The sequence below is a fragment of the Necator americanus genome, chromosome II (genome assembly GCF_031761385.1).
Source record: "Necator americanus strain Aroian chromosome II, whole genome shotgun sequence".
NCBI lineage: Eukaryota > Metazoa > Nematoda > Chromadorea > Rhabditida > Ancylostomatidae > Necator > Necator americanus.
This window is the reverse complement of record NC_087372.1, coordinates 38,755,668-38,769,417: the sequence shown is the minus strand read 5'-3', so window position 1 is coordinate 38,769,417 and position 13,750 is coordinate 38,755,668. Positions and strand designations below refer to the sequence as shown.

Genomic DNA, 13,750 nt, shown 5'->3' with positions numbered 1-13,750 from the left:
TTCACATCGCATTTTTTTTCATAGTTGTAATGAGTAGATTTATGTGTTTTTTTTTTCTTAAATGAAGATTCTACCTATCCTATTGAATGTTATATGAAGAATTGAACATGGCCGCTACTACACATATTTATTGGATATTCAGAAATTAGGCAGGCGATACTCATATGCGATATCGATCCGCCATGCCGACATGAAAACCTGGCTGTTGAGTTTTTACCTTGTAAAGTTCCAGTAATAAAAACGGCGACTGTAGCGCAGTCGGTTAGAGGTTCCGCTGTGTCTGCACGACTGGTGGTTCGAATCCCTCCTAGTGCCAACCGAGGCTTTCATCTTTTTGTGGTCGATAAATTGGTACCAGACTTGTGTTCGTAAACCTAAAACCATTCTGAATTAAAGTGAACGTGGAGTTGCGTTCCATACGGAGTGATTAAGGCCAAACACTTTATTCTTTTATTCATAAAAACGTCCCCAGTGTAATAGAGTTTGGAACTATTTTTGACATCCTTAAAATGGTACTGTATATAGAGGTTTCTGTATATGCCTTTGGCATTGACAGTTATAGGAGGAGCCTAATGTTGAGAAGGAGGCGCGCCAATGAACTTTAAGAAGTAGCACCCGTGGTAGAAGGAATCACATAGATTATTATGAATTCCTGCAGGTGACAATCCATATCGAGCGAACACAGAACTACATTGTATTCGTTGTGGTTTTTTTGAGAAATTTTCATTCAAAAATTCACCTTCTATTCACGCAAACGCTGTTGCTATACTCTAGCGTTGCTGGCGACAACTATGAACCAAGCGAAGCGCTGAGCGCTGGCGAGGAGACGCGGTGGGGCCAGAACCACCTGATTTTTTTGGCAAGATTTCAAGTTTTTGCTTTGGTTTTTAGTTTTTTTTGTTTTAATTTCAAATTTTCCTAAGCGGCTAGGCACGTAGTGACGCGGTGGGACCCAGCCAGCTCCGCAGCCGACTGGCAGTCCCATCGCGAGCGCAGTCGACGCAGTCGTTTACGCAATTACACCATAATTTTCAACTCCAATGTATGTATTGGTTATGGGCGGTCCTAATTACGAATGACCACGCCCATTATGGCATCTACAAGTAAGAGCAGCTTTAGCAGTACAGTATAGCGACGGTAAATGGGTGGATTTTTGTATTGGAGCATAATATTCATAATATGCTCGTGGATGAGTGGTCAGGTGTTGTGGATTATGCCGCGATCACGTCCTAATAGTTGAAATATGGTGCACCTTACTCTAGAAGCCGACATCTACTGATTTCAACCACTCCCGAGGGATTTCCAATAGTTATTGGTGCTAACCGATATAGTTCAAGCTATCAGAGTCCCCGAAAATATCAGAAAACTTTGTGTTCGTGTGTTCCACCTTTGACACATTGACTGTCGCGGTCATTCTGACGCAACTCGCATTTTTTGGAAGCGACCTTGCTGTGGCAACGTTGGTTCCAACGCATGAACTTGAGAAACAAGAGTCTTTTCCGATTTTCTTAAGTAATTGTATATCTTTCTTTTTTCCTAATTTTCTTTGGCAATTTTACTATTGTACTTGTTGTAGGATCTTCACTAAAAATGACAAAAATGACAATTATTTTAATTTTTGACAAAACTGCTTAAGAAATGGTCTCAGGGAGTGATAAATACGAGGGTGATGAGAATTTTGAAGAAAATCTAGTAGAATTCCGTTCGGTGAGCTTTGAGAGTGAATCGCGGGAAATTAAAGATCCTGAATCTGAGTATTAAGGTTAGTACTATAGATCACGAGTAGAAGCGCCACGCCAAATTTCCCCTGATCGTCCTGGAAAACGACAACGTGGGAAACGGTCTTGTGGATCGAATTTTCCTACGATGCATCTAACGACGTGTCACCAGTGCACGCCTCCTTTTCAACTACACAACCAAATACAAAGTAAAACTATGAAATCCAACTCTCAGGAGTGTCTTCTGCTTCAAAATGGAAAGACCTACAATATAAAAGTGTGTACATTCTGAGTAAAATGCATGATGACATCACAGCTATCTCGGTGAGGAGATGCTCTGGTGACACGTCGTTAAATGTGTCGTAGGAAAATTCGATCGACAAGGTGTTCCCCGTTTTTTCAGGACAGTCAGGGGAAATTGGGTGTGATCACGACGATGCTCGTTATTCACACCGTAACCCTTTATTATGGTGGAGTGATCCCCATATCGTGTTATTTCGTTTTTTATAACGTGAATTTCGTTCCCGCTCCATTGCTACCTTGACTAATATAAAAATTTAAAAAAAAAACTATGAAAAATATTTTTCATAGTTTTTTGAAAAAGAAAATTTTATGAGATTTTCCAAGGAAAAAAACTAGCAGGTACTCTTTGATGCACCACTATAAGTTGATTTTTGGCAAAAAGAGATAGAATTTGAATTCCATCTATAGCCAGGTTAAAACGACATGAAGCGCGAACAGTTGCGTAAGCGGCTGCGCTCGATGCGGTGCGGTGGAGACAGCGGTTGGAATCGCGGGGGGACTATGGCGAACTGCTGAGATGGGTGGTGGTAGTGAGGACCCTTACACGATCCTAACCGCTACGCTTCACCGCGCCTCTTCGAGCGCAGCCGCTTACGCAACTGTTAGTGCTCCATGTCGTTTTGACTCCACTATAAGTACGGTAGCGGCCAAAAATCAATTGGGAAACGGTTTTTTGAGGTTTTCCCTTCTGGAAATCACTGAATCGTCCCAAACTTGTCATTCATTGTCATTGTCAAATTATTTGTGTCATTTGGAATTAGAAACTTATTCTGATAATACGTTCACTTTACATTTTCAGGATTGGTATTATTTACGAAGAACTACAAAAATTGTTCTCGCAGCATTCTTTCAGCTATAATTAACACTAGACTGATTAGCTCTGTTAGATTAATTCATTGTACGAGTTCACAGCGCCATCTTTTCACGTCCTATTCACGTTCCTTCATGTTGTTTTGACCCAACTATAAGGGCATTCATAGAAAAAAAAAGTTCATAACATTTTCATCGTCCGAGAGAGTCGTAAAAACACGACAACAGAACAACCTTCACCACAGCCCAAAGCTCATTCTTTTTCGTTTCGTATCCGTGCAATCTCTGTTCTTTGCATAGACGTTTCAGCGAAAATATCCGAAAACTAATGGACTACAGCGGAGGTGTTTATAACAGTACACAAGTAGTTTAATGCTATAGTTTCATGCACTTTTCATTTGTCCATGCTAATCTCCTTACACAACCCATCCGTGCATTCACAATACTACTGTACTACTGTTTGTCTGCAACTAAGCCAATTGACTAAAGGTCACGGTTATGGATAAAATACACAGCTAGACGTACACTTACACTTCACTTACATATGAAACTGCCCGGGGAAAGCTGACCGCGCTCTTTATTTGAACTACATGAAGTCACAATGCAGTGAGTGTGTGAGTTGCTGCGGCTGCGTTGCGTCAGCTCAGACAAACATAAATAAACTCTCAAATGCCGAGGCTTCAAGAAGAGAGGACTTGGAGATTGTTGAACACAAATACTATTTGTAGTCGAATATTAAAGATTAAAGACAATCTTAAAGAACGCGGTGGTTTACTAACCCTCCTAGTCGGTGGATCTGGTCAGTTGTTTAAACATAACTATTTGTGTTGGTTTCCAGAAATTGCTTTGTTCTATCGATGACCGATGACCTCAGAAAGTTGGTATAGTTGAAAAATCCCCTTTTTACGTCTCTTACCTTAGTCAATTCAGGCGGAACCGTTTTTATAAGCCTTACTATCATAACCATTCAGCACATTAGCATTTCATGGGATAAGGCAATTTTTTCCCTCAAAAACATTGAAAACCTAAGTTTTTATGGTCATCTCACAAATTCTAAATTTTATTTGGACAAAGTAAGTAGTGAAGAAGCTACGACCTAAATAGTTCTGAGGAGAATCGTTCTCAGTTCTCTATAACTGCCGCAAGTTGAAATAAAAAGGAACTGAACTACAAGTGAAGTTCATGTACAAAATATACATATATCAAAGGGAGATCTCGTTTACAGTTGTACGGTAAAAGATGTCAGTTACAACAACTTTTCCGTTCGAGAATACGGGGAAAAAGTTATGTTTCATCAAAACATATTACCGTAAACGAATTCTAGGGTCATTGAATTCATGAAATAATTGAGAGCAACAACAACAGAATCACATATTCCGAAAAAAAAACATCAAAACACGAAAGAGAACAACATTGCGTTATAAGAAATAATTTATGCACATGCTTTCGTCTCAAAAACAACTCCAAGCCGGAACAAGCAGTATCCTGCAATATATGAGTACGGAGACTACCCAATATACAACGCCCACACCAAGACACTGGAAAGTCTCCGACTCTCCTACCGTATCCTCATAGAAGACAATCAGCAACCCTAATTCCATGAAAACACATCGAACCCCACCTCAACTCCTGAATGGACCACCCACGACGAATTCTAAGTGTTAAAAATTGTCCGAGACGGTCACCGCGCTCCATCGTCAATAGTTAAAGGTTTCCGGTGGGCTCCTGCGACGATGGCTCGGGAAAACTCGTACAACTTCGGAGTTTCTTTGCCTTTAAAATTAATTTAATATTCTAAAACATTGCAAATTTCTCAAAATTTCCCAGAAACATGCAGGAGATGTCGTTTCTGGATTTCTTGTGTCTGCTATGATCGTTACCTCCGTTATCGAATTCCTGATCGTGCACTACGGCCTACGTCAGAGGACGAGTTGTCATACTTCATTTTTAGGAACATTGGAAACTTTTGAAATCCACGACATTAGTCCTAAGTAGGTAGTAGTTCTCGTTCCTCTTTGCTTCTGAACCTTTGCATTGGGCGAGTGGTGGAGGTGTTAGCAGGTCTTCCTTGTTTTGGTACTTCTATCGTACTGATTTTAGTATGGAGGCTTTTTATGGCCCGTTAAGTCCGTGTAGGTCCTAAATTAGCCTACTGTCGCAGTTTTATCGCCAAGGCAGTAGAGTTAGAGTCTAAGTCCCCCATCGCGTGCTTAAGATCTCTATAAATCTGCATTTGTATGCAGCATCTACCATATACGAAGAATTCTTCCTATTCAGATCACTATGATTGGAAAATATCGTCATCGTATCCACGGTAAAGGGAGGGTTCGTATTCCAAAGGGAATGAGGTATGGTTCTACAGTCTTTAGGATCATTCAGTTGATTTACGGAGTTCCTATACAGTAGCGAGAGTAATCCTACGAAAAGACGTCATCGCAATGCTGCTGAAGCAGCTCGGAATGCCTCATTATCCACGGAGCCAATGGTTGCCGTTGACGATCGACCTCATGATCAGGCTGCTGATATTCTCCTCGATGATCTTGTAAGCGTCTTCTCGCATTGGGGTTTTTTTCCTTACTATTTCTACTTTTTAGCATTGTCCTTTTCTTTCTTTTCATATCGCTTATTTCGTTAGGGATCCATGAAAATCGGTCGTGAACAAGAATCATGTAGCAAAAGTATGATCTCTGAAGGAGGCGTTTCGAGAATCTCTCAATTCACATCCTGTACCAATCCCAATTTCGATGTCGTTCATCGTATTTGGAAGTACGTTTTTTGCAGAACGATTTTAACGATTATCCGCATACTGTTATGTCAAAACGAGCAAGGCCGACAAGTTTCTCTTGTTCAGGTCTGGATCCTCCATGCAAAAGGAGGTTGTCTCGGTTTTGGCTGCAGTTGCAGAATTAATCAAAGAGCGCAATGGTAGGTCAAACATAAGATGTTTAGGTCTAGGTACTAACTACTTCGATTCAATTTCAACACAATATCCCATATTCCAGAATCTCTTGGGGAAATTTTGCCGAAACTTTGCCAACTGGAGTTATTTGAGGGACATATATGAGATAGGGAATGTTTTTGAAAGTTCACTTCAGAAGTCAGAATACCACTACTATGTTGATGACGTCTCTAAAAATCCTGTGAAACTTCTTTATTTGAATTATATAAGGCACGAATCTGAATCGTAACACCATTCTGCAAATTTGCAATGTATGTTGATACATTCGTATTCATCTACGCGTAGATTTCATAGCTCCATAGAGGTTTTCTCTAGATTTGCGCTTATTTATACTAATAATTGGATACAATTTATCACGAAATTGACGATTTTGAGAGCTGTTCATGTATAGACAAAGGTATAACCCACGATTATGAGCTTGATAACCTTCAAATAAAAAAAAATCAAATCCTTCAAATCATCACCCAATAATCAGGAGAAAAGCATATGAAATAGCCCTGCATGATCCCGTCTCCCCAACGATACCTCTTACGGAAAATAGAACGAAAGCAATCTGCAACGCGTCCGCTATTGAATAGGGGGGACAGCTTCTGCTGTTTATTTGAGTAAGACTATAGTTGGGTCAAAACGACATGAAGCACGGACAGTTGCGTAAGCGGCTGCGCTCGAAGCAGCGCGGTGGAGCGAAGCGGTTGGGATCGTGTAAGGATCCTTCCTAACGCCACCCATCTCTGCAGTTCGCCATAGTCCCCCTCGATTCCTACCGCTGTCTCCACCGCACCGCTTCGAGTGCAGTCGCTTACGCATCTACCCGTGCTTCATGTCGTTTTGACCCAACTAAACTTGGATTGCGGAATGTCGGATTACGATAGTGTCGCCATGTAATAAGTTGCTCTTTTGAAGAGAGGTGATCATACAATGCTGTTTCACACGCTTTTTCCGGACTACCAGGAAGTATTTAGTGTGTTTACGTTCATACTCGTAAAGTGCGCCCCAAATCATACCTATTCGAGCAGGTATAATAGATTTCTTTACTCTAAGGGAATTTCTTCACAATTTTATTTAAATGACGCAAAGGAAACGTACAGGGGGGTTTCATATATAATAATAAATAAATAATAGCATTTAATTTCGTTAAACACTGCTTTCAAGATCACGATAAGGTTACTGTAGAATCTATTCGCTTTCTTTAATAATTTTACACAAACGCTCAGAATGGACGAATCTTCAGCTGTGTTATCTACTAGAATATAGGTTTCTATGTAAAGAACATGTTAATTCATAGTTATTCGTAGTCATAGCTATTAAGAAGCCTTTTTGGGCAGACTTTGAATTTTTTTTGACCATTCTTGTGCCTCCTCAAATACGTCCAGTTGGCAAATTTTTTTCATTTTTAGTACAGTTGAATAATGTGAATTGTAGAATAGTTCTTTGTTGAGCGCAATGACGAGCTTTTCTACTTTGTTATTATTTTCTCATAGTTGATCTGTTATTATTTTCTCATTATGCTTTCAAGGAACGGAAACGGACGTAGAGTATTTCGCTGCTCTTATGACAACACTCGAAGGTGCTAGTATTAACGAGCCAAACAGAACTGCAGCTGTTGCCTTCCTGCTACAGTTGATCGTAAAAAAGGTTCCAAAGGAAGTGCTACAAGCTCAGTTTATGAGAACAGTACAGGTACTACCTTCGCTATCTTACAGAACGACTCCACTGCATATTTTCCTTCCAGATATTGTACACGAAAATGTTAGAAAACTCGGAGCAAAACGAAAACTCTCCACTCAAGTATTTGTTGTCTATTCTGGGTGTTGTTCTGCGCGCACAGCCTGCGCGAGTTTGGAATAACGCGAATACAAGGTATTCAAATTCTCTACTTGGTATTTATCGACTTCTGAATGTATTGTTGTTAGGAATATGGTGGTATCTGTAGCAGCTCTTTGCGCACACGACAAACCGTGGGTTCGAACAATGGCTCGTCGAGTTGTTCGTGCAGTGTTGACTGATCCTGTAACATCGACGGATAACGGTCTTCATGCAGCTGCTTCTGGTGTTGGGATGTTTGTTCAGCAACAGCTACAGACAGCTCTTAGTGAGTTTGTGTTTATGTGATTGTGATGTTTGCCCGTATTCTTTTATGAATTCAAGGTTCAAAAAAAGATGACGTGACCACTGTGCGTTATTTATGTCTCCTGGAAGGAGTTATGCATAAAATGCCCTCTACGCTTTTCAAGCAGCTTGCTGAAACAATCCTGAAGTCGTTCACCGTTGCCGATCCTATGGTGAGTTTAGCCACACTCTGTTTGTTTCTGTGAATTGTAAAGTATGCTTTGCGGTATATTTCAGGTGAAATGCAGTGCTCTACAATGTTTGTATCGTTGTTTGCAACGTCAGCCTTGCGATGCTGCTCTTTCTGTGGAAACAAATGCGTTACTAGTAAAAGCCCTCACTCAGCTTTCTCCTCCATGCGAAGATGTTACTGTATGTGCGTATTGGATGCAAGCGCTAGCAGAAGCTCACGTGTGTCTCACCGCTAAAGACCCTTATAGGTATCTTTTTAAGTTTGAGTTGAGTTATCTAATTCTATGAGAGGTATTCTGCTCCAGATGATTTCATTTTCAGATGTTATTCTTTGCTCCCCTCAACCTTTGATATCCTAGTCAAATTCTTCGATAATGGTGATGAGCAATTAGCTCAAGTGACATATCAGGTACCTTATTTGCTTCTTTCATCTGAAGAAAAGTCATTTATATTTGGTTTTGGATGCTTATCGGACTCATCTTAGATTCTTGCACGGATCATCGAGAGATGTGTGCAGGATAATGAGGTTTGCGCGAAGAAGCTACTCTTGCTGCTTGACAGCGCACTAAATGTGCAATCAACGACGGTTTGGAAATATGTTTTGAGGTGAATGGAAGAATAGACTGATATAAACTGTTCTCACTAACTTCAAATATTTAAGGTCCCAAATGCGGCTTTTCGAAGCTGCTGGTGCGGGAATTATTGGAGATGAATTTAACCAAGCATTGAAAACACTGGCACTTCTAAGGGAGAGTGATGATTGTTTCTGCAAGCAAGAAGTCGATTTTGTCAGTATTTTTTTTACCAGTCTTAATTTCACCTTTGTTACCCTATGTCTTGTTTTTTTCCCGAAGTGTCATATTTGATCTATAACGGTACTTCATTTCCAGACAGTTGGATGTGCTGTCCGCCATGTGGGTGCACCAGCCGTGCTGTCAGTCATACCATTGGGGATAGATCCAACTGCAGCCGTCCTCAACACGGAGTTCACTCGTTCATGGCTGATTCCTGTACTTCGAGTGAATCTGCACAATGCACCTTTAGCTTTCTTCTTCTCTAATATTCTCCCCGTCGCAGTCAAGATTTATAGGTAGGGCTTATCTCGCAGATTTCCTTTTAACTCCTCGTAAGAAAATGTGTTTGGTTGGTTTATCTATTATTTTTGTGTTCGTTCAAAATCCAGCTGAGCAGGAAAGTAACTGACTCTTCATGGAAAGTTATGAGCGGAAAGAAGGGATTTCGATATCAAAGTCAAGAGCTTAATGCGTTTCCCTCACTTCTTTTGACGTTTTATTTTAGTTCTATTTTTTTATTTATTTTAGATGTATACATATATACGACTTTTACAAGGCGTTGAAGTACAGTTGAGTATAGATAACAATAATCGTTGTAGGAGACTCGAATCCTTGGATCCTGTGCCACAGCGGCTGTACTCTACTCTACAAATGCAACTATGGGAATTATTGCCTTCATTTTGTGATTCGCCTTCAGACCTTGAAAAGTCCTTTCCACAACTTGCTCCGGTGAGTTACTGCGCTTTGGTTTCTCATTTCAAAAAAAAGAAAATCTATAATTGATAGTGTCACTTGTAAGGTTCTTGGTGCAGCGATGAATGAACGCGATGATCTGAAGCTTCCAATACTTTCCGCTTTGCGTCGTTTAGTGAAGTTCTCCCTACAACCAGATGCTCCAGAGCGTGCTGAGGTTTGTTACTTTTTGGGAAATCGATCATTGTTATACAGTCAAAATAATGACTAAAGCACATACTTCACGTTTTTTAAACACTGATTCTTTGAGGTTGTCGGTGCTTACGCAAAAAATTTCATGCCACTGTTGTTCAATCTATATACCACAAACACAGAAGCAGAAGTGGACGACAAAGGCATAAAGTGAGTCAAAGAAGCCTGTGTTTTGGAATTTTGGTCCACAATGTCCTCTGCTCCTCTACTCTACACACTACGAACAAAAAAGGAGCGGATGTCCTTATCAAAGTACTGTTTTGTAAATGTCGACATTCGTTTTTCAGGATGGCTGTGCTTGAAACAATTCGTTCATATGCAGAGGTAGCTCCAAAGGAGTTGATTGCGCAGTTTGTTGATGCTGCCATGACGAAAGCTAAGGATGCATCTGATAATCCCGTTAAACAGGTACACTCATCCTTAATTCATCACTTCATCCATTTTTTTCTCACATTCTTAGTCAATGGTGGTTCACTTGTTCGTTCGACACAAACATTAAAAGCCGGTTCTCTCGTGATTTCAAAAAAGAGCCTATTAGGGCTTTTTAAGCACATTTTTCATTGAGAAATTGGAGCTTAATGTATGGCAGTTTTAACTATTAAAAACCCAAAACACTCAAATCGTGGTTGTTTCCTTTCATAGCAATTTCAAGTATTTCGTTTCTTGTTGTCAGGTATCTTTTCCTTCCCCAATTTTACGCTTCGTTTGTGGTTCCCTAGTTATTCCTACTGAGATAAAATTTTCAGGGAATTCTACTTTAGTTTTGGAATCTATTTTGTTTCTAGATGACTTTGTTTATAGGCGCGCATATTGGACATATTGTGCGCTCTCGCAAGAATGGGAGACTGCTCTACGTTAGAGAAAATTATGGGAACAATCAATTCATGGTTTGCTATGACTAGCACCCCAGGTCTGCAGAAAAAAGCTTTTCGTATTTTGGAGGAAATTTTGTTGAGAAGGTATGAAAATATTTTGAAGCACCTTTGTTATGATACTTGATACTAGTTGTTCTCAGAGGCTTACCTGAACTGGACAATTTCTTTATGTCATGGTCTTCGGAGATAGAAAACGCCTTGTCACGTCCTATCGAAACTGTTGCCCTACCCGCGCGTGCAGCTTTTGTGAGTGATTATCTTCTTATACCGATTGAATGCTGGTTAATAGATTCAATCACGTTCCTTCCTGAATCTCTTGCTCGGATACTACCTTGACGAACAACGATTGGTCATTTGTTTCGTTCAGTGTGCCTGTATCACTTCAACTGTTGATTCTTTCGCCGACCTGAGAAGACTTTCCGAATTCTGTCTTCGATCACTTGATGCTGTGGTTTTGTCGCTAGACAAAGTGCGTTCGCTAATAGTTGTGTTTATTGTCTCCACAAATTTTGAAATTTAGGCGAATAGCACGCACACACGTTCCAACGCTAGCAAATGTTTGCAGCACATGTTGAACAGATTGGTTGAAGTGGGAGGCGAAAATGAGTATGTTTAGTGTCGTGTGATTTGCTAATTACTTTTTTTAAAGGAATATTTGAAAGTTAGGATGAACTGAACAAATTATTTTCAGGGAACATCCTTCAGTGGTACTTAATGACTTATTATCTCGCATTTATGAACTAGCTACTCCTACTGCTGGTGCCGATAATGGTAGCATCGAGATGAACGTTGCAAGATCAACTTTTGTTGCTTTGAATATCGTAGCTCAAAAACAGCTGAAGGTGCAACGCAAGGTCTCTTGTTGAAGTCTTCAAATTAAATCAATGGATTTTTGTTTAGGTACTGAACGGATGTCACATAGCTCGTTTTATTGCACACGCATGTTCATGGATTGGAGATGGACGACCACCTGTGCGAATTTTGGTGATCAGGTATATTTACCATTTGGTAGACCTACAGTATAGTGTATACTCAGCAGAGTTTTGCAGGTTACTACGTGTGCTAGCGCAGAAACTACCTGAATTTGTTTTGCAACAATACCGCGATCTTTTGCTTACTTCTGTGTTCGAAGGACAACTCACTTGTGACGTGACGTCCAAGGTAATAGAAATTATTATTAATGCGAGCACCTCTGCAAGGTTCGCGATGGCCGCGAAAGTTCTACAGAAGAGTTTTGCATTTCTCCCACTTTTCTGATAATTTTGCTCAAGGGAAGTGTTTCCCACTAACCAATATTCCCATTTGTGATAGCTGCGCATTCCTTTCCGTAATCGTTTCCGAGTTCTCTGCTGTTGTTTGTCTCTTAGTAGATGTGCACACAAACGAAGAAATTCACACTGTTTTGTTTATTTTTCTCACAATTGTTAGTAAATTTGTAAATGAATCTCCCCGAGGCACCATTATGCACTGAGTATATCGATTTCAGGTGCGTAAAGCAAATCGACTACTTTTGGAAGTGTTAGTATCACGATTCGGTGTCGATGTTCTGTTGAAGTATACGAATAAGCCAGATTGGGTTAAGCAAATGAAGAACATCGAAAAGATCAATAGAAGGAAGGAACGCCAAACCAGCAATGATGCAGTAATGAAGGACAGCGATGATGGTATGACTTCTGTTTTGTGTACGCTGAGAAATTACCCTTATTCAACATGACCTACTGGAACTCACTTAGAAGGTGCAAGCGAAGTAGCGTCACGTATGACGTCTCGCACAGCTGGCGCTGATACCATCTTGAAACTATTGGAAGACAGTGACACGTCCGAAAATGAGGCTGAAGGCCAATTGGCAGAAATTCGGAGTCGTACGGGCAGCGTTTGGTTAAAGGAGGATACTGATATGGGCGACGTTACTGATCTATTGGACCGAAACAGCATGATATTGAAGGTTGACTTGCTTAACTTGACTCTTTTTTGTCACTTAGAAGGTATTTTTCCAAAATTGTTCAGGTCACCACTTCGGACCCAGATCAAATGGCGAAGAAGAAAGCAAAAATTTTGGAGAAGAAGAAAAGCAAAGAGTCTGGATTCCAAATCACAAAGGATGGGAAATTAATAATTGTTGATAGTGGTGAGTTTTGTGGTTTTATTCCCTAAACAGTTCTTCGAATAGAAGTCCTGATGTACGGAGAACCTCCAACTTTCTCTTGGTAATCTTACTTAATTTCTCGTATTTTTCACTTGCTTAGAGAGTTGTTTCAGATGGTGAAAATGAACAAAAACGCAAATCCAGAAAAAGAAGAAACGGTCTAGATGACTTGGAGGATGAATATCCGCAAGAGGACAAAAAGAAAATGAAGAAAGCAGTTGGTGTCGAGAGCGATTCAGACGATGACGACAGCGAAAATCTGAATCCAAAAGTGAGTGAAGTGAAAGCCAGAAATACTGATAGATCTCTTAAAGAGTTTTTGCAGAATACTGCAAAGTCTTCGGTAAGCCGAACAACTAGTTGGTGCCCTGGTGGCAAAGGCATTCATCGCGATACCAACTTGAAGGATCGATCTAGAAAAAATGACGGAGATAGCAAAAAGAAGGGGCAAAAACTGCAGCCATACGCCTATGTACCATTGAGACAAAAAGGAAAACATGTACGTTGTCTGGACAACTAGATCAAGTTACATTAGATCAAGTTAGTTGCAATTGCTGATTCAAAACATTTCAGGATCTAGTAAAGGTGTTGAAATCTCAGGGAAAAGCCGGGCGAACCAAGAAAGTTGTAAAACATTGAAAATCAGCTAGTCTATCACCTCATATAGTACTGTTATTTGTTGTCATGTTATTCATGTTGTTTTGATTTTTTTTTCACTTTTATATATTTTTCTGTTTTGTTCTCGATATTGCTACCTACGAGTATTTTGCCAAATAGTAAGAAATCTTTAGTTTTCATGTATAGAAAGTTTCGTATTTAATTTTTTTTCTCGTAACCCTCGGTTTACATATTAGAAATTACCATAGAGAATTATAGAGAGCAGAATAAACAAGTACTTT

The 13,750-nt window shown here is 40.0% G+C and overlaps 1 protein-coding gene across 2 annotated transcripts; it reads left to right on the top strand.

Moving 5' to 3' along the window:
• Positions 1–61: 61 nt before the first annotated feature.
• RB195_020767 (uncharacterized protein) lies at positions 62–13,490 on the top strand (the record flags this gene model as incomplete). Of its 2 annotated transcripts, XM_064189221.1 has the most annotated exons (31): positions 62–88; positions 5,109–5,179; positions 5,235–5,373; positions 5,467–5,597; positions 5,683–5,756; positions 7,307–7,470; positions 7,523–7,650; positions 7,704–7,882; positions 7,939–8,072; positions 8,137–8,339; positions 8,413–8,500; positions 8,576–8,697; positions 8,753–8,879; positions 8,982–9,181; positions 9,485–9,614; positions 9,685–9,795; positions 9,889–9,980; positions 10,118–10,238; positions 10,632–10,789; positions 10,846–10,951; positions 11,073–11,174; positions 11,226–11,311; positions 11,397–11,547; positions 11,606–11,697; positions 11,755–11,866; positions 12,192–12,369; positions 12,439–12,650; positions 12,713–12,833; positions 12,965–13,122; positions 13,177–13,350; positions 13,425–13,490. In XM_064189221.1, the coding sequence occupies 31 exons, from the start codon at positions 62–64 to the stop codon at positions 13,488–13,490; spliced, it is 3,957 nt and encodes a 1,318-aa protein (XP_064045102.1). The 2 variants fall into 2 exon arrangements, with proteins under 2 accessions (XP_064045102.1, XP_064045103.1); XM_064189222.1 differs by lacking the exon at positions 62–88 and having other exon boundaries at positions 5,115–5,179.
• Positions 13,491–13,750: the final 260 nt, after the last annotated feature.